Raw genomic sequence first — 24077 nt, forward strand, 5'->3', positions numbered from 1 at the left:
GATGAAAGAGGGGGAGGCCTTCAAGGAGATGGATTGATATGGTGGCTGCAATGATGGGCTCAAGTATAGCAGGGATTGTGGGGCTGGCGTGGGATCGGGCAGTGTTTCGTTCTGCTGTGCATGGGGTCGCTATGAGTCGGAAACGACTCGACGGCACTTAACAACAACAACAACAACAGAAGGTAGACACATATTATTATCTTGAGTGAAGGGGAAGGCAATATACAATACGGGGGAGGTCTGCAAAAAATAATCAAAGGAGAGGAAGACACTGGGAGGAACACAACAGAGGTAAATACTAATACATATACAATCCTGTAATAACAGTAATACCATAATCTATGAGTAGACACTCCAGCTGAAAGGGGTGGGAAGGAGAATGGGACTATACCCGTGAACATATACAGGTTTGACAGAGCTTATTTCTACATATGCATTTATATATGCTGCAAAGATATTTAAGAATATAATAGAGCATACGGGGGCAAAGTTATAAAAACTTCTTAGCCATAACCAAAAACCTTGAGGAAATGATTTGATGGTCCTGGAGGCTCAGGATCATAGTCTCAGGGGACGTCAAGGTTCACGGGTACAACATAGTCCACACACACACACACACAGATAGTCCATATCCTCTTTTGATGAGTAATGAATGGGGTCTTAAAAGCTCATGAGCAGTCATCTAAGGTACAACTATTAGTCTCTCCCCCTGCAGAGCAAAGAAGAATGAAGAAAATTATATGTACATGGAAAAAATTAGTCCAAAGGACTAATGGACCACATGAAACTCCACGATCCTGAGACCAGAAGAACTAGATGGTGCCTGGCTACCAGTACCAACCACTCTAAAAGGAAACACAGTAGAAGATCATGGATAGAACAGGGGAAAGATGTGGGAATAAACTCAGAATTGCAAGAGAGCAGCCTTACTGGTCTGATACCAAAAAAAAAAAAAAAAAAGAAAAAACCACAAAAAAACCCCAAAACCACTGCTGTGGACTTGTACCTGATCCATAGCAACCCCTCCTTGGGTTTCCAAAGCAGTATCACTATGGAAGTAGATTACCCAACCTTCCTTCCAAGGAGTGGCTGGTGGGTAGAGTGGTGGAATTCCTGAGCTATGGCCCTTACTCAGTCTTTGGACCTGGGATTGAAGTATCCCCCATGGCTCAGTTTTCAAATGATAGACAGGTCTATAGGGTGAACAGTAACACAAAAGAGGTAGAATTCCTTACAGCAATCAACCATTCAAGATCAAAAGGGCAGCATTTGCCCAAGGAAGAAGTTCAGAGGGCAGGAAGGGTTAGGAATGGAAGAGGAATGAAAATGAGCAGCACAGGGAGGAAGTGGGATGACATGAAACAAAATGTGTATGTATTGTTGAATGGAAACTCTATTTGCTCTGTAAACTTTCACCCAAATCACAATAAAGTTAAATTTTTTTTTTTTTTAAATTTCTACGGATGACTCATAAGGACCCCTCCTTGTACTTCCGAGGCAGTATCACTATGGAAGCAGATTGCCCAATCTTCCTTTCAAGGGTGGCTCCTAACTCAGTATGATTGGTGTCCTCGCAAGAAGAGGAACAGACACACAGAAAGATACACACATATATAGTGAAGAATGCCATGTGATAACAAAGGCAGAGGTTGGAATTATGATGCATCTACAAGGCAGGGAATGCACGGAGCTCCCAGAAGCTAGAAGATGCAAGGAAACATCCTCATCTAGAGCCTTCAAAGACAGCATGGCCCTTTAGAGACCCTGAATTCAAACTACTGGCATTTAGAAAAAACGAGGTCTGGTGGAGCCGTGTTTAAAGCATTGGGCTGGTGACCAAAAGGTCAGTGGTTCTAACCCACCAGCCACTCCATTGGAGAATGATGAGGCAGTCTGCTTCCATGATGATTTACAGCCTTGGAAACCCTATGGGCAATTCTACCGGGCCCTATAGTGTTGCTGTGAGTTGTAATCGATTTATGGTAGCAGGTTTGGTTTTGGTTTGGTCTTTAGAACTACGAGAGAATAAATTTCTGTTGTTTTAAGCACCACCACCCCCAAAAAAAATTACCATCAAGTTATTTTTCTTGGTGGCACAGTGGTTAAAGACTTGACAACCAACCAAAAGGGCTGGTTCAAACCCTCCAGCTGCTCTGTAGGAGAAAGATGTAGCAGACTGCTTCCCTAAAGATTTACAGCCTTGCAACCCCTATGGGGCAAATCAATGGGTTTGGTTTGGTTTATCTAAAAACCATTAAAAGTTCTCTTTAAATATCACTCAACAATAGAGGATTCCAATGCTCATCACTTCTCAGTATGGCCAAAGAATTAACTAACACAATTAAAATTTGAAAAGGAAAATACTCACCTATACTTTCAAATTTAATTAGAAGATTGATCCCAAATGTCATGGCAACATTTGGCAAGAGACAGGAAAACTGTTTCCTTTGAAAAGTCATCCGAACATAGTGACGACTAATGACGAGATATGGGAGATACGACACAAAATAGATGAAACCTCCAATGGCAATAGCTGTGTTTGCTGCAAATTTGAAGGAAAAGAATGGAGAGTATTAAAAAACACAGTTAAAAACTGGACATCATTTTTTGTGCTATAGCACATTAAATTTTATACTAAAGCATCTGTTTATTTAGGAGCTCTGGTAGCGTAGTGCCTAAAGGCACTTGACTGCTAACCAGAAGGCTGGAGGTTCAAACCCACCAGCCTCTCCGCAGAAGGGAGATGGGGCAATCTACTTCCATAGTGATACTGCCTTGGAAACCCAAGGAGGGGTTGCTATAAGTCAGGTTCGACTCGACAGCACATAACAACAACAACAACATCTGTTTATTTACCAAATCCATTATTTGTAGTACTGAGTGTTACTTTGGGAAACCATACTTCTAGAAAAATTATAAACATTTATATCCATTAAAATAAGGGGCCCATTTATGTTCCTAAGAATTTACTTAAAGGAAATAATTTCACAAGTTTGAAAGATCTATGAAAAAGATGTTAATTCCAAACTTTTTCAAATAATTTCAATAGGTAACTGATTGAAGAAATAACAGTACTTTAAAAGATAATAATTTAGCTATTTAAATGAAGATTTATAATTATACATTTATTGAAAGGATTAAGTTTAAGAATAAAATATATTACATAATTTAACTAAAATTCTACATGTATGTATAATAGAAATAGACAACTGGAGAGATTTCAGAATATTAACAGTTATTATCTGTGAGTGTTGCAATTTTCCATAGTATTTACTTTCTTTTAAATAGTCTGTATGTCTGAAAATCCAGAGTAAAAGCAAACTGATAGAGACAAAAATCTTATTTAGGAAGTTAGCATAATACATGTTTGATGCTTAAAGAGAATAGGTTTTGAAAGCTACTGTGGTGAGGAAACGGGTTTACAGTAGTCAGTTTTTTCAATCTAAATCTACAATGATCAAGAAGTGAATTTGGATTTGCCTTGACTATCACCTACACATTTCCCATTTCAACCAGGTATACAATTTACCTGCTCCTATCAGTGGTTTCAAGACAACAGTCTTTAGTTTGTTTTCTGTAGAAACAGATGCTTAAAATAACTTTGCTTTGTTTTTTTTGAGAAATCTTTTTATTTGGCCCCTTTCTTACGTAAAGGTGAACACTGACTGAGTAAGTCAAGGTAACCTCTTGGCTGGTTCCTTATGTCCATTCTCACTACTTGCTGCATCGTTATTTTGTTTCACTTCCATTTACTTAATCTCCCTGGATGCCAACATTCTCATCTATGCTTTAAAATAGCTGGTGACCCTTTGGTCTTATACAGTTTTTTGTTTTTAAGAAATGCAATACTCAAAAGAACATGTAAAGCAAATGGGAAGGAGACTATTTCTTAAAAACTGATACTAGTCCAGTAACTAAAGTAATTAATAAGTAGAGAACTGTTCCTCTAGGGACTCGTCTAAATGAACTAATCATTGGAAGAAAAAGAAATAAACAAGTGATAGGCCACACTATTTAAGGACTGTATGTAATAATGTGAAATTTATTTTGAGGGCAAGCAAGATATAGTATTATACACCTATTAGTAAAATTATAAAATTTCAGGAATATTAAAAGATAACATGGATAATTTTTTAGAAATAAAACCCTTCACCACAAAGGTTTTCCTATTCTGTTGTTCCTAAGTTTTGGTGTGGTTAATAAGGAGCTCTGGTGGCATAGTACCTAAGGCATTTGACTACTAACCAGAAGGCTGGCGGTTCAAACCCACCAGCCACTCCTCAGAAGGAAGACTGGGCAATCTACTTCCATAGGGATACCACCTTGGAAACCCAAGGAGGAGTCGCTATGAGTCAGGTCTGCTACAATGGCAGTTGAGTTTGAGGTTTTTTTTTTTAATGTCTCTGAAAAAACTGAATACTGTTCTAATAATTTCATGTTCTTATGAATGGAAAGTAAAGAATGTGAGGTATCTTTGCTAATGCAGTATATATATGTGTGTGTATATATATATATGTGTGTGTGTGTGTGTGTGTGTGTATACACATACACACATATATACACTCCATGTTGAAGCCATGATATACTATAAAAATATAATTATTCTTCACACTTGAATCTGAGTAAGTGAGTAGGGCTGGGAACTAATAAACCAAAATAAATAATAAATAAATAAATAACAAAAACCCCCAACAATGATGGATTTTGTAGTTATAAATAAATTTTAGCAAGTAGGTGAATTCACAAATAAAGTATTTATGAATAGTAAGGACACTGTCTTTGAAATTGGAACTGCCAGGAATTTAGGACTTCATGGTATCTATAAAAGGAAAAGAAATCTAATCCCACTGAAATTTGGTAAATGTGCTTCAGTTAAACTGAATACAACACAGACTAATGGGGCAGCCATTAAGGAAGAACTTACTAGTGTTTGAGTCACAGAGATCTCAGGAAGTTAAAAGGATTCAGCTTAAGGGTAGCCTGAGGGTTAGGGGAAGGTTCAGAAGCTGAAGAGGACCTTGCTTGGGCAAGAAGAACAGATGGGAAAGAAAATCAGACAACTGCAGGGAGGCTTACATCCAAATTCAACATGGGGGAAGAACTGTTCCATCTTTTCATAGTGCTCCAAAGATGCTCCTGTTGGGTCCATGAAAATGACTCAAGACTTTGCAGAAAGAGATTTCTGGACTTACCTTTACTGAAGAAGGTAGTCAGCATGAAGGCAAAGAGGATAGTCGTGATGCCGTAAAGCAACAGAAAGGAAAACACCAATGTCGGGTTACTGTGGAGGATGATCGGCAGTTTTACAATCTACCATAAAACAGATATTCAGTAAGCCAATTCAGTCTTACAGATAGTGGAAAAATGAAGGGGCCTGGGGAGGCATGTAAAATGTCTTTATTCTATTTTCATTAGTTATGAAATTCAGTAGCTTGAAATTTCAATGATATACAAAATAAAATGAGTGATTCATGAAGACAGGTAAGGACCCTGATCTCTCTAAATTTAAAGTTTTATTTTTTCTGACTAGTTTGAATTTCAGCAATACCATCTATCTAATTTAAGGCATTTACCATCAACTTGTTACAGCACTGCTTGCCTTAGAGTTATTATCCTTTTAAATCTACAGAATAAATGAAAACAAATATTAATTATAGTAAATCAAAACCAAACCCACTGACATTGAGTTGATTCTGACTCATACTGACCCCCGCTGGGTTTTGTTGTTGTTGTTGTTATGTGCCGTTGAGTCGGACCCGACTCATAGTGACCCCTCCTTGGGTTTCTGAGGCAGTATCACTATGGAAGTAGATTGCCCCATCTTCCTTCGTTTACAAGGCTGTAAATCTTTACGGAAGTAGATTGCCTTAGCTTCCTCCCATAGAGCTGCTCATGGGTTTGAACCACTCACCTCCTGGTTAGCAGTCAAATATCTTACTCACTACACCACCAGAGTGCCTTATTAATTACAAAACTATCCAATAAAATTAATATATATTTTTCCCCTTGCCAGCCAGCTAACGAGGGACAGCGCCTAATGATACACTTTTATGCTTTTTCCTCAGTTGTACTCCACTGTGGGCTGTCTTTATGACATTTCTTTTGAGCCACTGGTTGGGGGTAGCATAAAAATGACTGCAAAAGCACAAACAAAGAGTACTCTAACGGGTGTTCAAATGCAAGTTTTTTGGCCTCTCAAAGTTAATTAGTTAGTTCAATGAATTAGTTGATGAATAATCAGTTGTTGTTGTTGTTATGTGCCGTCGAGTGGGCCCCAACTCATAGCGACCCCTCCTTGGGTTTCCGAGGCAGTATCACTACAGAAGTAGATTGCCCCATCTTCCTTCCGAGGAGTGGCTGGTGGGTTTGAACCGCCAGCCTTCTGGTTAGCAGCCAAGTGCTTTAGCCACTATGCTACCATAGCTCCTGAATAATCAGTAGTCAATGGAAATTCTGGTTCTGGAAGTGTGGCAGGCTAAGCTAAACAGATGCCCATCCACTATCATTGGATGCAGTTGTTTTCTTCCTTCAAATACATAGCTGAACACAGATGAAAGATACGAGTAATCCTCAGGTACCAAAAATGCAGAAGAATTTGCAAATTAGAGTTGAAAGCATGTGGCTTAAGCTGTAGTACCTTTGGGACCTAAAACAAAGGACTGTTGTTAGGTGCCACTGAGTCAGTTCTGACTCATAGTGACCCCACGTACAACAGAACGAAACACTGCCTATAGCTTAGGTTTTGTTGCTCACATGAGTTCTTGGCTCTGTGAGAGGTGAGAAATTGAACTCAGACATCTATGAACAGCCCAGGCTCTTAAAGAACTAAGCCAACCAAGAAAGGCAGACTAGAAACGACAAGGAACATTGTCTTGCCTGGGGCTCTGGATGGAAAGAAATGAAAGCAGAATTCTATGAGAAACTGGAACCCTAGACCTGCATCCCATACAGGCTCGAAGCCTAATTCACATTTCTCCAAGAGGAGAGCACATTATTTTCATGGGCCAATGATATGGTATCACTTGACACTTGAGAGAATTAAGTGTAAAACCACTTTGTAGGAACCGAACTATACAAGCTAGGCTTTACTGGAGTCCTGCAGAAAAAGAAACCCAGTTGAAAATGAGCCAACAAACAAAATTATAAAACGCAGAAGGAAATAAAATACCACAAGGAAATTCAGCAGGCATAACCGACATAAAGGATAGATACAAAAACCAAACAAAAACAAAGCTGGACCTGACTCATAGCGACCCCTCTTTGGGTTTCCGAGGCAGTATCACTACAGAAGTAGATTGCCCAGCCTTCCTTCCAGGGAGCAGCTATTGGGTTTGAACCATCAGCCTTCTGGTTAGCAGTCAAATGCTTTAGGCACTACACCACCAGCGCTCCTAAGGAGGGATAAGCACTTCAAAACTAATAAACAGAAAAATAATCTAAAAAAGACTGTAAATTAAGTACAACTGAAATGATTAAAGAGATAAAATGAATAGAAACAATAAGGGAAGAACAAGACACTATGTAAAAAGAACAGGCAGATATGGAAAAAAAGAGCTTCTAGAAATGAGAGATACAGTCACTGAAATTAAATGTTCAATGGGGGTTAATAATAGATTTGAATGAGATGAACAGTTTATCAGTGAAACATCTGCATTTGGTAGCAGGACACTGGTGGTTTAAAACTAATGTTGAAGGTAACTATAAAAACTAGACAAAATACTAAAAACATGTTATGGGGCCAATATATTAGAATAAGAAGGGTGAGTATGATACTCAGGATGGCTTTTTCCCTAGGGTCATCTGATAGCTCTGGACTCAGTGTGGGAGTTTCGCCATTTGCCAAGTACATCAATTCTAATTATGCAGAGACTGGAGAAATGACCATCCTTGGAGCAAGTTTGCTTTTTTCCTTATTTTCAGCTGGTCATACAAGCTGCTCGCACAGCCACAGCTGCAAGCCAAGGAAAGAGCATTGGTACAATTGTGGTGGGAGACTGAGGTCTGGGCCACCTCTTATTCAGCTTACTCCTGTCTTCAAGTTCTGCTTAAGGCTAGATCCCAAATTCACTTTTTCCAGCTTACAATGGATTACCAGTGGGCCCGTTTAACACTGATGTGGCAATCCAAGCAAATCCAGCTCTTCACGGGCAGCTCCAGATGCATGGCTCATGATCAAACTTTCTATCTCAATGAGGCATCAAGGGGTATTTCTCAAAGAAGGTAAAATTCTCTGCTGTGAATGGCATGCCCCTGATCAAGAATCCCATGGACTGGCCATGTATTCTCCAACTGAAGCTTGTCATGAGCACTATAATGCACTTCTCCTTGCCACTGACACCTCCAACACTATAGGATCTGCTCAACCATATGGCCCAAGTGCCAAGACTGATTATCATATGGCTTAGGGCTGCTACTGGGCCCCTTCCTTAAAGTTGGCAGCCTTATATGTTACCTGGTATGTGGGTTAAAGCAATGTAGGTGTGGAATGTGTTGCCTTCCTTGTTTGTGGCAGATGATTCAAGATTACCCATTTATATTTCACTTTGGAAGAATATTTCAGCAGATTCCTGACCAATGGACATGTAAGTGGTTATTCCTCAAATCTCCACAGGGCTTATCTCCCACCCTCTAGAGTGCAGGTGTCCTATCAAGGCCTCCAGGATAACAGTCACCTCTTCTCCATCCTAACCAATGAGTAGGATGCCATCACTGTATGGATCAGCTTAACAATCTGTGGAATGGCAAGACCTCTTTGGACTATACTATGACACAGGGTGGGAGCCTAAGTACATCCTCAGGCAGAACTGTAAATAAATATTGTCCACCCCACATGAATACAAACTGTTTCAGATATTCTGTTCTAATTCTAATAGCATACATTCACCAAATTAATGGCCACATACAATGTCTTCTCGTTTTTAGGTGCTATCGAGTGTCTTTTGACTCACACTGACCCTATGTACACTGGAAAAAAACAACTGCCCAGTCCTGCACCATCCTCACAATCATCGCTGTTTGAGTCCACTGTTGCGCCACTGTGTCAATCCACTACACTGAAGGTCTTCCTCTTTTTCACGGGCTCTCTACTTTACTAGGCATGAGGTCCTTCTCCAGGGCCTAGTTCCTCCTAATGACATGTCCAAAGTATGTGAGATGAAGTCTTGCTTTCCTCGCTTCTAAGGAGTATTCTGGCTGCACTTCTTCCAAGACAGTTTAGCTCATCCTTCTGGCAGTCCATGGTTTATTTTAATATTCTACGCCAACAGCATAATTCAATTGTTCTTCTAGCTTTCCTTATTCTTTATGCAGCTTTGGGATGCATATGAGGCAATGAAAAATCCATGGCTTGGATCAGGTGCACCTTAGTCCTCAAAGAGATATCTTTGCTTTTTAACACATTAAAGAGGACCTTTACAGCAAATTGCATACTATGTACCCAAGGTCTTACTAATCTGCTCTAGCAATGATACCATGTCCAGAACAGCAGTGAAACCATTATTTAGGAGTGGAAAGAAAAACAAACAAAAACTGAGAAACTTAACCACTAATGGGCTGTAAGTGGAAGAAAAACTGAAGGTCATACTTCAAGAAAAGGGAAATTGAACCCAAAAGGAAGAACCTGAATACAAAAAGTCATAGAAAAGACTGTGAAAAACATTGCTTGTATAAATTAATAATAATGACTAAATCAGGTGGATTTTAAAACATGGGGAATTATAATTCTAAAAGACACTAATATGAAATGTGGAAGGGGAAATACAGTCCACGTTCTTAGTACTTTTTCAGAGAAAGACAAAACTATCGATTACTTCTAAACAATGTTGAGTCAACTATGGAAGTTAAAATGTTATGCACACCTGGATTGAGTGGGAGAACAATATGGAGCAAAACTCAAAATCACACACACACACACACACACACACAAGGCTCTAGGTTTGTTGGTCTGATAGAGGCTAATGGAACCCCTGAGACTATGACCCCTAGCTGCCCTTCAGGTCTGGAACTGAACCCACTCCGTGGCTTCCAGCCAAACAAAAGACAAATGAGCTGAACATTTACATTAGGTAGATACATTCCTTGGAGAGACCAGTCATGGGAGAATAGAAGGGCTGTGTATGCACAGAGAGACAGCTCAGGGGGCAGGAGTACATGAGAGGGAAGGACACAGCGAAGCAGTAACTATGGGAAGGAAGTAGGAAGAGAGCTGTTGCATTGAGGGAAATTGCAGTCAATGACATGAGACAAAGTATATGTGAACTGCTATGGAAAATGAATTTGCTCTGTAAACTTTCACCCAAATCACAATAAAAATTAAAAAAAAAAAAAGTTATGCACACCCCACTGGATGAATACAAACAGAATGCATAACTTTTAAATCAATAGAGAAAGGGTTAGTACAGAAGACCCTATAATTCCAATAAAATGCAAGCAAAAAAGGGAAGAAAAAGATATAATATATGGAAAACACAAAATAAGATAGTAAAATAAATCTTAATAGTAGCAACCATACCAACAACAAAGATTTTTATACTGAGCACGAAGAAATTCAGGTGCATTCTGTTTTTAGGAGATTCACCTAACAACATGGTCAAAGTCAAGGGATGGTAAGAGATAAAACAAAAGATGCCCTTGTGTTATGATCACACAAAAGACTTTCAGGCAGGAAGTATCACCTTGACAAGCACGCATTACAAACGATGAAACGAAGCATTCACGATGAAGACATAACAAGCCTAACTGATTACATCTAACAGTGTAACTTCAAATCACATAAGAAAACAACATGACAGAATAATAAGGAGAAATAAATCATTTCACAACCACAGTGATGGATTTCAAAGAACCTATCTTAGCAACTGATAGTTCAGCGAAAATTCCTAATAGAGGAGATTTGATGAAGATAGTTAATAAGCTTGAACTACCATCATATCCACAAAGTACTTTTCACTCATCCATTAGAGAATACAGATTCTTTTCCAGCACCCATTGAAAATCAACAAATAGTGACTGTTGCTAGGCCACAACTCAGGTGTCAACAGATATCACAAAACTGGTAGCATATCTACCTTATTATTATCTGATCACAAGGTAATTAAGGTAGAAATAAATAACAAAAATCCCTAAATAGATCAAATGTTGATGAAAATGTGAGATACAGGCAGTCTCATCTGTTATTGGTGGGAATATAAATGTGTACAGTCGCTTGAAGAATAATTTGATCTCATCCAGCTGAGGTGAAGATGTGCACAATTTCAGTTTTAGGTATCTGCCCAGGGACTAACCAACATGCATGTACCCAGACATTCCCTGTTCTAGGTGTCTGCCCAGGGGGACTCTCACACCTGTGCATGTACTCAGATAGATGTTCACTGCAACACTCTTCATAATAGGAGGAAATGGGCAAAATCCTGCTTTGCAGTAAGGGACTAAATGGTTAAAAAATTGTGGATTGATGCATACAATGGAATGCCGTATAGTAGTTAAAATGAATGGACAGATGAACATGGGCAATCTCAAAAACATACTGTTGAATGAAGGAAGCTAGTGTGAAAAGACACACTTAGTGTATACTGACATCTATGCAAAACAGTGTTTTATGTTGCTTAAAGAATCATACAAATGCAGTGAAAAGTAAAAAATAAAAATACATATGGGAATACTAGATACACATAATAGTATATATACATTACATGAAGCAGCTTCTCTCTCTGAAGGGTGAGAAAAAGGGAAGGAAGGGGAAGCACAGCTTAGAGCTTCAGCTGTAACTGAAGTTTTATTTGTTTATAAAGAATTTGGAATCAAATGTGGCAAAATGTTAGCCCCTTCTGAATCTGGGTAGTAAATACAGGGGCATCTGTTATTTTTGAATGTTTGAAATATTTCATAAGAGTTTTTTTTTTTTTCTCCAATAGGTAGGTAGGTAGTTAAGAATTCAAAGTTCTTTGACATTGGGAGGGATATTCTAAACATCACTGCAGCTGGCAAAGACGGGACCAACAATTACCTACTTAGTAGCTGGAGGAATTATGGTTGTAGGCATGTCAGGACTTCAGGGAGCCCGAAGGGAACAAGAGAGAGCCTGACTATGTATAATTTTGGGAATGCATCACAACAAGGAAAAGGCTAAAATAAACTCAGATAGCAGTGAGTCAGTGAGTATACCCTTCCTAGGAGCACATCCCCTTTGCTAACTGGAGTATGTTTATGTGCTCAAAGTAATGACTTCATCTCCTCAGCAGCCTCCCTAGTATCGCTCAGCCCATACCCAGCTTCTCTCCAAACTTGAGAACTTTAACAGATTAAATTGGCCTCAACAACCATACTTGCCTTAGCGAAGAGGCAAACAGTCATTAAACTGATGGTAACCAAGAGCGTCAGGAAGAATGTAATAAAAGTAGCACCCCAGAACTGCCAGCTTTGTAGTCCCATCATGAGAAGGTACTCCTGTGGAGAGAGACAATGAAGAAGGAATAGCAAAATCAAACAATACAAGACCCAAATCTTTCCTGCTGTATTTCTGTCTCAAGTAAATGACACTATGGAGGAGTAAAAAATATGATGGTTCTGTGTCATGACACATGGCAATGGAGCCTAGTTTGAGCTCAAAACCAATTAATGGGAAAATGTTCAAACTAGGCCATAAAAGAATAAATGGAAGTTGTAATAGTGACTGTTCTTGTTTCTTCAGAAACAGATAAAAGATAAGTTTCAGTTTCTGGCAGTACCATAGTAGGATCAGGTACAGCCTAAATGACCTATGGTGATAATTTGCAAATTTGATCACTGAGATAAAATGAGAAGTGCTTTCTTTGGTATCACAAATGTATAGTATACTTGAATTGCTATATTATAAATGTGTATTTATTAACATTTGGGAAAATGTAACATGGGTGCTTATCTTTGCTTACTGTTATCACAGTGGTATAAGGAAGGGAAATCAGGGTAACGAAGAAACAAACAAAAAACAGAGGTAGAAATATTGTACATAATAGTCAAAACCTAGGGAAAACTCAAATGTTCATTAGCTGTTGAATGGGTAAATAATTTGTGGTATATTCATACACCGTAATATTATACCAAAAAAACAAAACAAACAACAACAACAACAACAAAATGCATTGCTGTGGAGTCAGATCTGACTCATAGCGACCCTTCCTTGGGTTTCCAAGGCAGTATCACTACGGAAGTAGATTGCCCAACCTTCCTTCCAAGGAGTGGCTGGTGGGTTTGAACCGCCAGCCCTCTGGTTAGCAGTCAAATGCCTTAGGCACTATGCCACCATAGATCCCTGGAATATTATACAGGAGCAAAAAAAAAAAAAAAAAAAAAAAAAGAATGAACTAACCCACCCACATGTATCAATATCAAAAACAACATTAAATGAAAAGAGTAAGTAGGAAAATAAAATATATATATGATACTCATGCAAAGGTTAAAATCTGATTATTATTTAGAGGTATATACATTTGTGATGAAGTTATAAAGAAAAGCAACAAAACAATTGTACAGAATTCATCAGAGTTGTTCTCTTTCAGAGGCAGGGGAGAGGGAAGCACTGTAATTGGGAATTAGTGATGCTATTTATCACTACCATTATAAAATAAAGTACACATGCACATATATACTCTTTTGTTTTAATGAAAAGCCCAAAAATATTTAGAATAAAGTACAAAGAGAATAAACGTGGCTGGGAAAAGGTGCACTAGAGTCATTGTTACATTATATTCAGAAGATAGGTTCTGATAAAAAATGCCCCACAAATTTGTGTAGCCTCTTGGGAGATAAGTTAGAAACTAATAAAAAACAAAACAACAACAACAACAAAAAACCACTATTGTATTATTTTACAGAATCTAGAATACTGTATGCATTTTTGGTTTCTTTATCTTTGGACAGGTATAATGTGTCTAAAAATGTTACAAATATAATGATCACAAATTAGGGAAACTGGCATGAAAAGATGAAAAATTTTGAACTTTTCAACTGGGAATAAGGTGTAACAGTAACAAAAGAAGTGAATAAGATGAATATGGACTCATTACCAAATCCTAAAATAATAAATTTTAACCAGTTGTCCAAGTTGTGAGTCATCCTGAAATGTCTTTCTTTCCCTTTGCTCCATACACAATCTATCACCAAGTCTGCTGGTTCTTTAAATCTCTCTCAAATCTAAGCCAATGATCTACACCTCTGCTACCACTTTAGGCAAAATTCACCATCACCTCTCTCCTACAGGACTACAATAGCTCACTATTCCCATTTTGCCCCCTTCCAATTTATTAATTTATTAAATGTTAGCAATAATGGTCTTTTAAAACACAAATCTAATCATGCCACTTCTTTACTTAAAAACATTTAATGGTATCCCATTTCTCTCAGGAAAAATTCCCAAATCCTTAACCTGGTCTACAGTCTGTACTTATAGCTCCTTGTAATCACATGCAATTCCTTTCTTGTTCACCGTGCTTTAGAAAAATTGTCCTTTCAGTTCTTTTTATGACCTTTGAAACGCTACCCTCTGCTAAAGAAGAGCTTTAAAGTAACCCCCTTCTCTCCCTTTGTGCATAAAGGTGTAATAAATCCCATGACTGCTGAATTCTTTAACCAAGAATAAAAGCTGGGGAATCTGCTCATTTAGAGTAAGACTAGTTTTCTCCTACAACTTCAGGTCTATCTATATGAGAATTACAGTTTTGGACTTATGAAGAAAATATATAACAAACCCCATAAAACTGAAAAATACCTGCAAGATAAGACTTGTCATTACAGCTGTTTCACTAATAAATCAACTGATGCTCAGATTGGATAACTTGCTTAAGGGCCACATGGCTAGTCAAGTGGCATGGCCAGGACTCAAACCCACATCTACTTCACTCCAGTGTCTCCCTCTACTAAAACATATTCTTGCACTGTAGCCTAAAATCAACTCCTGAGAAAGCTGTTGAAAGAGTATATGAACTGTGAGGGCAGAGCAAGATGGCCAGTGAGTGGATGCTTCCATTTACTCCCCTAGCAGTCAACCCACTGAACAATAAATACAAACAAGCACAGACTCAGATCTCAGAACCGCAGACAGCAGGTGAGACAGTAGGAATGAGTCCAGAAGCAGGGGAGAGGAGGAGTGAGGATGACACAGAAACTGGAAGAAGCTACTTGCTAACATTTGAGCGCTTGCTTATTGCAGCCATTCTGGGATGGGGCTAGGCAACACTCCAAACAGGGAACACAGAAAGGGAGTTAATCTGAGGAAACTGTTGCCTGATTTTTTAAGATGATGCAGGTTGGTCATGGGAGTTTGTGGGCCGTGCAGCTGGGAGAGGTGAAAGGATTGAGGCCTGAGATGTATATGCACTAAGACCAGGAACAACTGCAAAGGTAGCAGGGTGAGGGGAAAACTTCAGAGAGATGGGCAATACAGAGGGAAACAGCTAGCTCTCTGCCCACAGCAGGCACTGTAGAAGAGCTTGTGCAGGCAAAGATGAAGAGCCCCTCACCTTCACCACAGGAAAGTCAAGCCCCAATACTTATGGGGGCATTTGAGACCAGCTAACCCATGCCCTAGCACATGTGCATTGAATTCTAGAGATCAAGCATTCAGAATTCCTGAAACAGGGCTGAAAAAACCCTAAGGACAACAGTGCCTTCTAGTGGGTCTCAGGAAAAGTACTAGGCCCATTGCTACTGGGTGGATTCCGATTCATAGCAATCCTGTGGGGTCGAGTGGAGCTGCTCCATGGGGCTCCCAGGGCTATGAGTCTTGGTGGAGGCCAGGTGCCAAGTCTTTCTCCTGCAAAGTAGCTGGTGTGTATGAGACACAGCCTTTTGGTTAGCGGCCAGATGCTTGGCTGCTGCACCACCAACGTACCCAACCAGAAAATGTTCCCACAAAAACCAGAATACAAAATTTAAAAAAATAGTAATAACAGAATGGCCTAAATTTAAGAAAGAAAAATAGTAAAACACAAATTCGTAAGAGAAGTACAAATCAAATGCAAAACATGAAGAAGAGGAAATTTCTCCTATAGAGATCAGATTAATGGGAAAAAATGATGATTTTCAGACTATGGGGTTATTATGGTTAAAGAAAGCAAAAAATCAAACAGAAAACAAACCAATGGAGAGCAGGGAACAAATGGAGGAACAAAATGAGAGACTCAACAAAGAAACTGACAGCATTAAAAAAAAAAAAGGAACTGGACTGAAGAATCAAGCAACGGAATTGAAGAAGCAAGAGAAACACTCAACAATAGAGTCAAACAGATAGAAGACAGAATAAATGAACTAGAAGGCAAAGTAATTGAACTTATCAAGTCTCAAGAGAAATAAGAGAAAAGAACAAAGAAAATGAAACAAATCCAAATGCAAATATAGAATTCAATTAAGAAATCTAACATTAGAATTATTGAAAATCCAGACCACTATGACAAAAAGTAATAGAAACAATTTTCCAAGAGATAACCAGAGAGAATTTCCCAGACCTTAACAGAGAACCAAGCCAGCAAATATAGGAAGCAACACTAACTCCAAACAGAAGAAATAGAAGAAGATCAACTTCTTGCCAAATCCTAATAAAATTCCTGAAAAGTAAAGATAAGGAGAGAATTCTGAAAGCAGTAGGTGAAAAATGTAATATAACAGACCAAGGGCCTTTCATAAGAATCAATGTGGATTTCTCCCCAGAAACTCTAGTGAGCAGAAGACAACGGAGCAACACGTATATAAAATACTGAATGAAAACTATTGCCAACCAAGAATTCTTTACCCAACAAAGTTGTCATTCAAAAATAAGGGGAAAATCAAGACATTTCCAAACAAACAGAAGCTCTTGGAATTTCTCATGACAATACCAACTTTGAAAGTACTACTCAAGGAGTATTCCAAATGGAAAGGCAAGAACAATAAATAAATACTACTATTCATATACAAAAGGAACTCTGGCAGTGTAGAAGGTAAGGCATTTGGCTGTTAACCAAACAGAGGTCAATGGTTCAAACCCATGAGCTGCTCCATGTAAGAAAGATACGGCAATCTGCTTCTATAAAGTTTTACAGCCTTGGAAACCCAATGGAGGTTGCTATGAGTCAAAACTGGCTTAGCAGCTGTGAGTTTGGTTTCGTTTGGTGTATCCATACCCAGGGGGAAAAAATAAAAGAGAAGAAAGAAAGGAGAAGGGAAAAGAGGGAAGAGAGAGGGAAATACTGATTTATTATGTTAAGGTTGTACATTAACTGTTGTTTGTATGTTAAAATATTGTTGTAATTGTGAACTGTATAACGTAACATATGTGGTAACCACTAAGAAATCACCAAGAAGAAATATTTACAAGAAGGAAGATAACAAAAAGGCTCATCATAAGAAAGCACCCAAATATAAACAACAAAAAAAAAAAATCAGAATTAAAAAACAAGAAAAGATGCTGTGAACACTCAAAAACCAAAGCAAAATAAATGAGGTGGACACCATTTTCAGTATAACCTGAAACGTAAATGATCTAAATGCCCCAAGCAAAAGGCAGAGAGTGGCAGAATGGATTAAAACCAAGATCTATCTTTTTGCTGTCTACAAGAAACATACCTTAGGCAAACAGTCTGAAAATAAAAGGATGGAGAAATATATTCTTTGCAACCAGTAAACAAAAAGGATAATGGATAGCCATACTTATATGACATAAAATAGACTTTAAATCAAAATCTACTACAAGAGATAAAGAAGGACATTTCATAATAAATAATAAAAGATCAATTCAGCAAAAAGATGTAACAATTATAAATATATGTACTTAACAGCAACACTCCACAATACATGAAAGAAATACTAATATGAAAGGAGAAACAGACAACTGCACAATAATAGCAGAGAACTTCAACAAGCTATTTTCAATTACAGACAGAACATCTGAAAAACAAAAATCACTTAAGGACATTGAGAACTTAAATAAAAATCATAAGCCAGTTGGACCTAACAGACAGAAATAGAACACTCCACCCAGCATTAAAACAATACACATCCTTCTCCATTGTCCATGGACTAATTTCCCCAACAGACCATATACTAGGACATAAAACTAGTCTCAATAAATTTTAAAAGATTGAAATCACACAAAGTATCTTCTCTAACCATAACAGCATGAAGCCAGAAATCAACAGCAGGAGAAACAAGGAATAAATAAAAATACATGGAACAGACTACTAAAAACCTATTGGTTCACTGAAAAAATCAAAAGTGAAATGAAAAATTCTTAGAAGCAAACAAAAATGAAAATACAACATATTAAAAACTTTGAGAAACAGCAAAAGTAGTACTTGGGGAAAATTCATAGCAATAAACATTTACATTAAAAAAGAAGATCTAAAATCATTAACTTAAACTGACAACTTGAACAAATAGAAAAGGATGAGCAAAAGAAGCCAAAACCTGACAGAAAAATAGAATAATAAAGATCAAGGCAGAAATAAATGAGATAGAAAGTAGAAAAATAATAGAAACAATCAACAAAAGCAGAAGTTGGTTCTGTGAAAGGATCAATAAAATAGACAAACCACTGGCTACAATAACAACAGAAAAAAAAAAGAAAAAAAAAAAAAAACCCAGAAGAGGCAAACAGCCAAATTAAGAAATGAAATTGGTGACATTACAACTGATCCAACAGAGATAAAAAGATCGTAATCGATTACTATGAAAAATTACAAATTTGAAAACTTATATAAAATGGAAAAATTCCTAGAAAACGGTACTTACCAAAATGAATGCAAACCAAGATAGAAAATGCAAACAGACTCATTACAAAAGAAGAGGAAGAAGATGTAACAAACAAACAAACAAAAACTGCGAACAACAAAAAGCCCAGGACCAGATGGCTACACTGGAGAATTCTAGCAAGCATTCAGAGAAGAGTTGAAGAGCTGACGCCAATTCTACTCCATCTCTTCAAAAACACAGAAAAGGAAGGAACACTACTGAACTCTTTCTATGACGCCAGCAAAACCCTGATACCTAAACTAGGCAAAGATATCACACAAAAAAGGAAAATTACATACCAATATCCCTTATGAACATAGATGTAAAAATCTTCAACAAAATTCTACACAAAAGACTTCAGCAACACATCCTGATCCATACTAGGATTACAAGGATGGTTCAACATTAGAAAATAAATCAATCATATGATAAAATTCAACACCATTTCCTGATAAATGCTCTCAGCAAAATAGAAATAGAAGGGAAATTTCTCAATATAATAAAAGGCATACATGCAAAACCAACAGCCAAGATTATACTCAATGGGCAAAGGCTGAGACCCTTTCCTGTATGAATGAGAATGAGAATTAAAATGATAGAAGGATGTCCATTATCACCCTCCTGTTCAACATTGTCCTGGAAGTCCTAGCTAGAGCAATAAGGCAAGAAGGGGAGTAATAAAAAGTATCCAAATTGGAATGGAAGAAATAAAATTATCTCTATTTACAGATGACATGATTCTATACAAAGAATATATTAAAAGAGTCTAAAAGAAATACGTTACAACTAATGAAACAACTTAGCAACATTGCAGGGTACAAGACCAACACACTAAATTAGTTGGGCTCCTCTTCGCTAACAAAGACTACTCTGAAAAAGAAACCAAGAAAATAATACCATTTATAATAGCTCCCAAACTGATAAAACACTTAGGAATTAATCTAACCAGGGACATGAAAAACTTATACAAAGAAAATTACAAAACACTACAGGAGATTAAAAGAGACCTACAAAAATGGAGAGACATTCCACACTCATTTAATACAATATACAGATACAATACAATCTGAATACAAATACCAACAATCTTCTTTACTGAAATGGAAAAACTAATGACCAACTATATATGCAAAGGAAGGAAACAACAAATAATCAAAGCGATACTGAAGAAACATAACAAAGCAGGAGGCCTTCCACTTTCCAGTATCAAAACATACTATACAGCACTGAAAGCAAAACCACCTGGTATTGGTTCAAGAATAGATACACAGATCAATAGAATAGAATTGAGAACCCAGAATTAAACCCAGCCATCCACAGACAATAATGTGTCAGGCAGTGTCTCTCTGCTATTTATAAGGTTTTCCTTGGCCAATTCTTTGAGAAGTGGATAGCGTCTTCCTTCTTCCTAGTTTGTCTCAGTCTGTAAGCTGCATTGAAACCTGTGCACCATGTGCAACCCTGATGGCCAGGGAAAACCTTATGAATAGCAGAGAAACACTGTCTGATACATCACTAAGCAACTTCATGAATAGCCCGGAAACACTGTCCAATGAAGTGCAGGAGGATGCACCCCTTATGTCAGAAGGCTCTCAAAATACGACTGGGAAAGAGCTGCATCATCAGAGTAGAACCGACCTTACTGATATGGATAAAATAAAGTTTTCGAGACTTCCATTTGCTGACGTGGCAGGACTCAAATTGAGGAGAAACAGCTGCAAGCATCCATTAATAATCAGAACATGGAATGTAAGAAGTATGAATCCAGGAAAATTGTAAATTGTCAAAAATGAAATGGAACACAAAAAGATTGATATCCTAGATATTAGTGAGCTGAAATGGACAGGTTTGGACATTTTGAATCAGACAACCATATTATCTACTATACTAGGCATAACAATTTAAAGAGGAAAGGCATGGCATTCATCATCATAAAGAATGTTTCAAGATCTGTCCTGAAGTACAATGTTGTCAGTGATAGGATAATATCCATACGCCTATAAGGAATACCAGTTAATACTACAATTATTCAAATTTACGCACCAACCACCAAAGCCCAAAATGAAGAAATAGAAGATTTTTTAAAATCAATTTTTGCAGTCTGAAATTGACCAAACGTGCAATCAAGATGTGTAATTATCATTGGTGACTGGAATGCAAAAGTTGGAAACAAAGAAGAATCACTGGTAGTTGGAAAATTTGGCCCTGGTAACAGAAATAATGCTGGAGATCATATGACAGAATTTTGCAAAACCAATGACTTATTCATTGCAAATACCTTTCTTCAGCAACACAAACAATGGCTATACATGTGGACTTCACCAGATGGAGGACATAGGAATCAGAATGACTACATCTGTGGGAAGAGGCGATGGAAACGCTCAGTATCATTGGCCAAAACAAGGCCAAAAGCTGACTGTAGAACAGACCATCAACTGCTTATATGCAAGTTCAATTTGAAGTTGAAGACAATTAAAACAAGTTCACAAGAGCCAAAATATGACCTTGAATATATTCCTCCTGACCATCTAAAGAACAGATTTGATGCACTGAACACCAATGACTGAAAACCAGAGGAACTGTGGGATGACATCAAGAACATCATTCATGAAGAAAGCAAAAGGTCATTAAAAAGATGAGAAAGGAAGAAAGGACCACAATGGATGACAGAAGAGATTCTTAAAATTGCCCTTGAGCAGAGAGTAGCTAAAGCAAATGGAAGAAATGACAAGATAAAAAAGATGAACAGAAGATTTCAAAAAGCAGCTTGAATGGACAAAGCCAATTATTATAATGAAATGTGCAAAGACCTGGAGTTAGAATACCAAAACGGAAGAAAAGGCTCAGAATTTCTCAAGCTGAAAGAACTGAGGAAAAAATTTAAGCTTCGAGTTACAATACTGAAAGATTCTATGGGCAAAATATTGAATAACGCAGGAAGCATCAAAAGAAGATGGAAGGAATACACAGAGTCACTGTACCAAAAAGAACTGGTCAATCTTCATCCATTTCAGGAGGTGCATATAATCAAGAACCAATGGTTTTTCAGGAAGAAGTCAAAGCTGCACTGAAGGAGTTGGCAAAAAACAAGGCTCCAGAGATTGATGGAATACCCACTGCGATACTTCAACAAATGAATGTCTTGCTGGAGGCACTCACTCAGTTATGCCAAGAAATTTGGAAGAGAGCTACCTGGTGAACTGACTGGAAAAGATCCATATCTGTACCCATTCCAAAGAAGGTGGTCCCACAGAATGTGGAAATTATCGAACAATATTATTAATATCACACACAAGGAAAATCTTGCTGTAGATAATTCAAAAACAGCTGCAGCAGTATATGACAGAGAACTTCCACAAATGCAAGCTGGTTTCAGAAGAGGATGTGGAATGAGGGATATCATTGCTGATATCAGATGGATCTTGGCTCAAAGCAAAGAATACCAGAAACATGTTTACTTGTGTTTTATTGACTGTGCAAAAGCATTTGATTGTGTGGATCATAACAAATTATGGGTAAGACTGAGAAGAATGGGAATTCCGGAACATTGAATTGTACTCATGAGGAAGCTGTACATAGATCAGGAGGCTGCCGTTCAGACAGAATAAGGAGACACTGTATGGTTTAAAATCAAGAAGGGAATGGGTCAGGGTTGTATCCCTTCACTATAATTGCTCAATCTGTATACTGAGCAGATAATCCGAGAAGCTGGACTACACAAAGAAGAACATTGAATCAGGATTGCAGGAAGAATCTTTAACAACCTGTGATAAGCTGATGACAACTTTGGTTGCTGAAAGTTAGGATGACGTGAGACACTTACTGATGAAGATTGAATAATACAGTGCAGTATGGATCTCATCTCAATATAAAGAAAACAAAAATACTCACAACTGGACTTACAAGCAGCATCATGATAAATGGAGAAAGGACTGAAGTTGTGAAAGACTTCACATTGCTTGGTTCTACAATCGATGCCAATGGAAGCAGCAGTCAGGAAATTAGATGACATAAAGCACTGAGAAAATTGGTTGCAAAGGACCTCTTTCAAGTGCCGAAGAGCAATGATGTCTCCTTGAGGAGTAAGGCTCACCTGACACAAGCCATGGTATTTTCAATTGCCTCATATACCATGTGAGAGCTGGACAATGAATAAGGAAGACCGAAAAAGAGTTGATGCTTTTCAGTTGTGGTGCTGGTGAAGAATGCTGGAAGTACCACGGACTGTTAAAAGATCTAAAAAATCTGTCCTGGAGGAAGTGCAGCTGGAATGCTCCTTGAAAGCGAGAATGGCCAGACTTTGTCTCACCTACTTTGTCCATGCTGTCAGAAGGGACCATTCCCTGGAGAAGGATGTCATGCTTGGTAAGGCAGAGGGTCAACAAAAGAGGGGAAGCCCCTCAAAACAAGATGGATTTACACAGTTGCTGTGGTGACAGGCTCAAGTACAGCAAGGATTGTGGAGCTGGCGCAGGACTGGGCAGTATTTTATCCTGTTGTGCATAGGGTTGCTATGAGTCAGAGATGACTCAATAACACTTAACAACACCAACAACATTCATGGACAATTGATTTTTGACATGGGGTCAAACCAATCAGTGAGGCAGAAACAGTCTCTTCAATAAATGGTGCTAGCAAAACAGGATATCCATCTGCAGAAAATGAAACAGGACCCATACCTCAGACCATACATGAAAACTAACTCAAAATGGATCAAAGACCTAAAGGTTAAATCTCAGACCATAAAATTACTGTAAGAAAATATATAGAGAAAACTATGTGACCTAATCTTTTGTAAAAGATTATCCTAGGATAACAAACATAACAAAAAATACATGATTAAAAGATGACAAAATAAATAAATGTGACTTCATAAAAATGAAAAACTTATGCTCATCAAAAGGCTTCAATAAAAGAGTAAATAAATAGACAACCTACAAACTGGGATACAATCTTTGGCAATGACTTACTTATCCAATAAAGATCTAATCTCTAAATAAAATGTACAGAAAGCTACAGCTCAACAATAAAAAAACAAACAACCCAATCATAAAATGGGCAAATGACATGAACAGGACCTTCATAAAAGAGGACATCCAAGCAGCCAACAGACATATGAAAAGATGTTTATGATCAGTAGCCATTAAACCAAACACACACTGCTGGTGAGTTATTTCTCACTTATAGTTACCCTACAGGACAGAGTAGAATTTCCTAGTAGGGTTTCCAAGTCTATAAATCTTTATGAAAGCAGACTGCCATATCTTTCTCCCATAGAGTGGCTGGTAGGTTTGAAGCACTGACTTTTTGGCAGGTAGCCAAGTGGAATGTACAAAGTA

At 37.9% G+C, this 24077-nt stretch overlaps 1 protein-coding gene across 1 annotated transcript in view; it reads right to left on the reverse strand.

The window, feature by feature from the left end:
- Window positions 1–24077, reverse strand: part of LOC103207551 (phospholipid-transporting ATPase ABCA3-like) — a 227440-nt gene that overhangs the window by 196037 nt on the left and 7326 nt on the right. Inside the window, exons 3-6 of the mRNA XM_007953201.1 lie at window positions 12346–12444; window positions 7219–7233; window positions 5193–5310; window positions 2369–2542 (exon numbers count right to left, since the gene is read on the reverse strand). Of these exons, the coding sequence (XP_007951392.1) occupies window positions 2369–2542; window positions 5193–5310; window positions 7219–7233; window positions 12346–12444 (406 nt within the window). The remainder of the gene's footprint in view (window positions 1–2368; window positions 2543–5192; window positions 5311–7218; window positions 7234–12345; window positions 12445–24077) is intronic.

Source organism: Orycteropus afer, unplaced genomic scaffold, assembly GCF_000298275.1.
Source record: "Orycteropus afer afer isolate SDZICR_OR568_19922 unplaced genomic scaffold, OryAfe1.0 scaffold00376, whole genome shotgun sequence".
Taxonomy (NCBI): Eukaryota; Metazoa; Chordata; class Mammalia; order Tubulidentata; family Orycteropodidae; genus Orycteropus; species Orycteropus afer.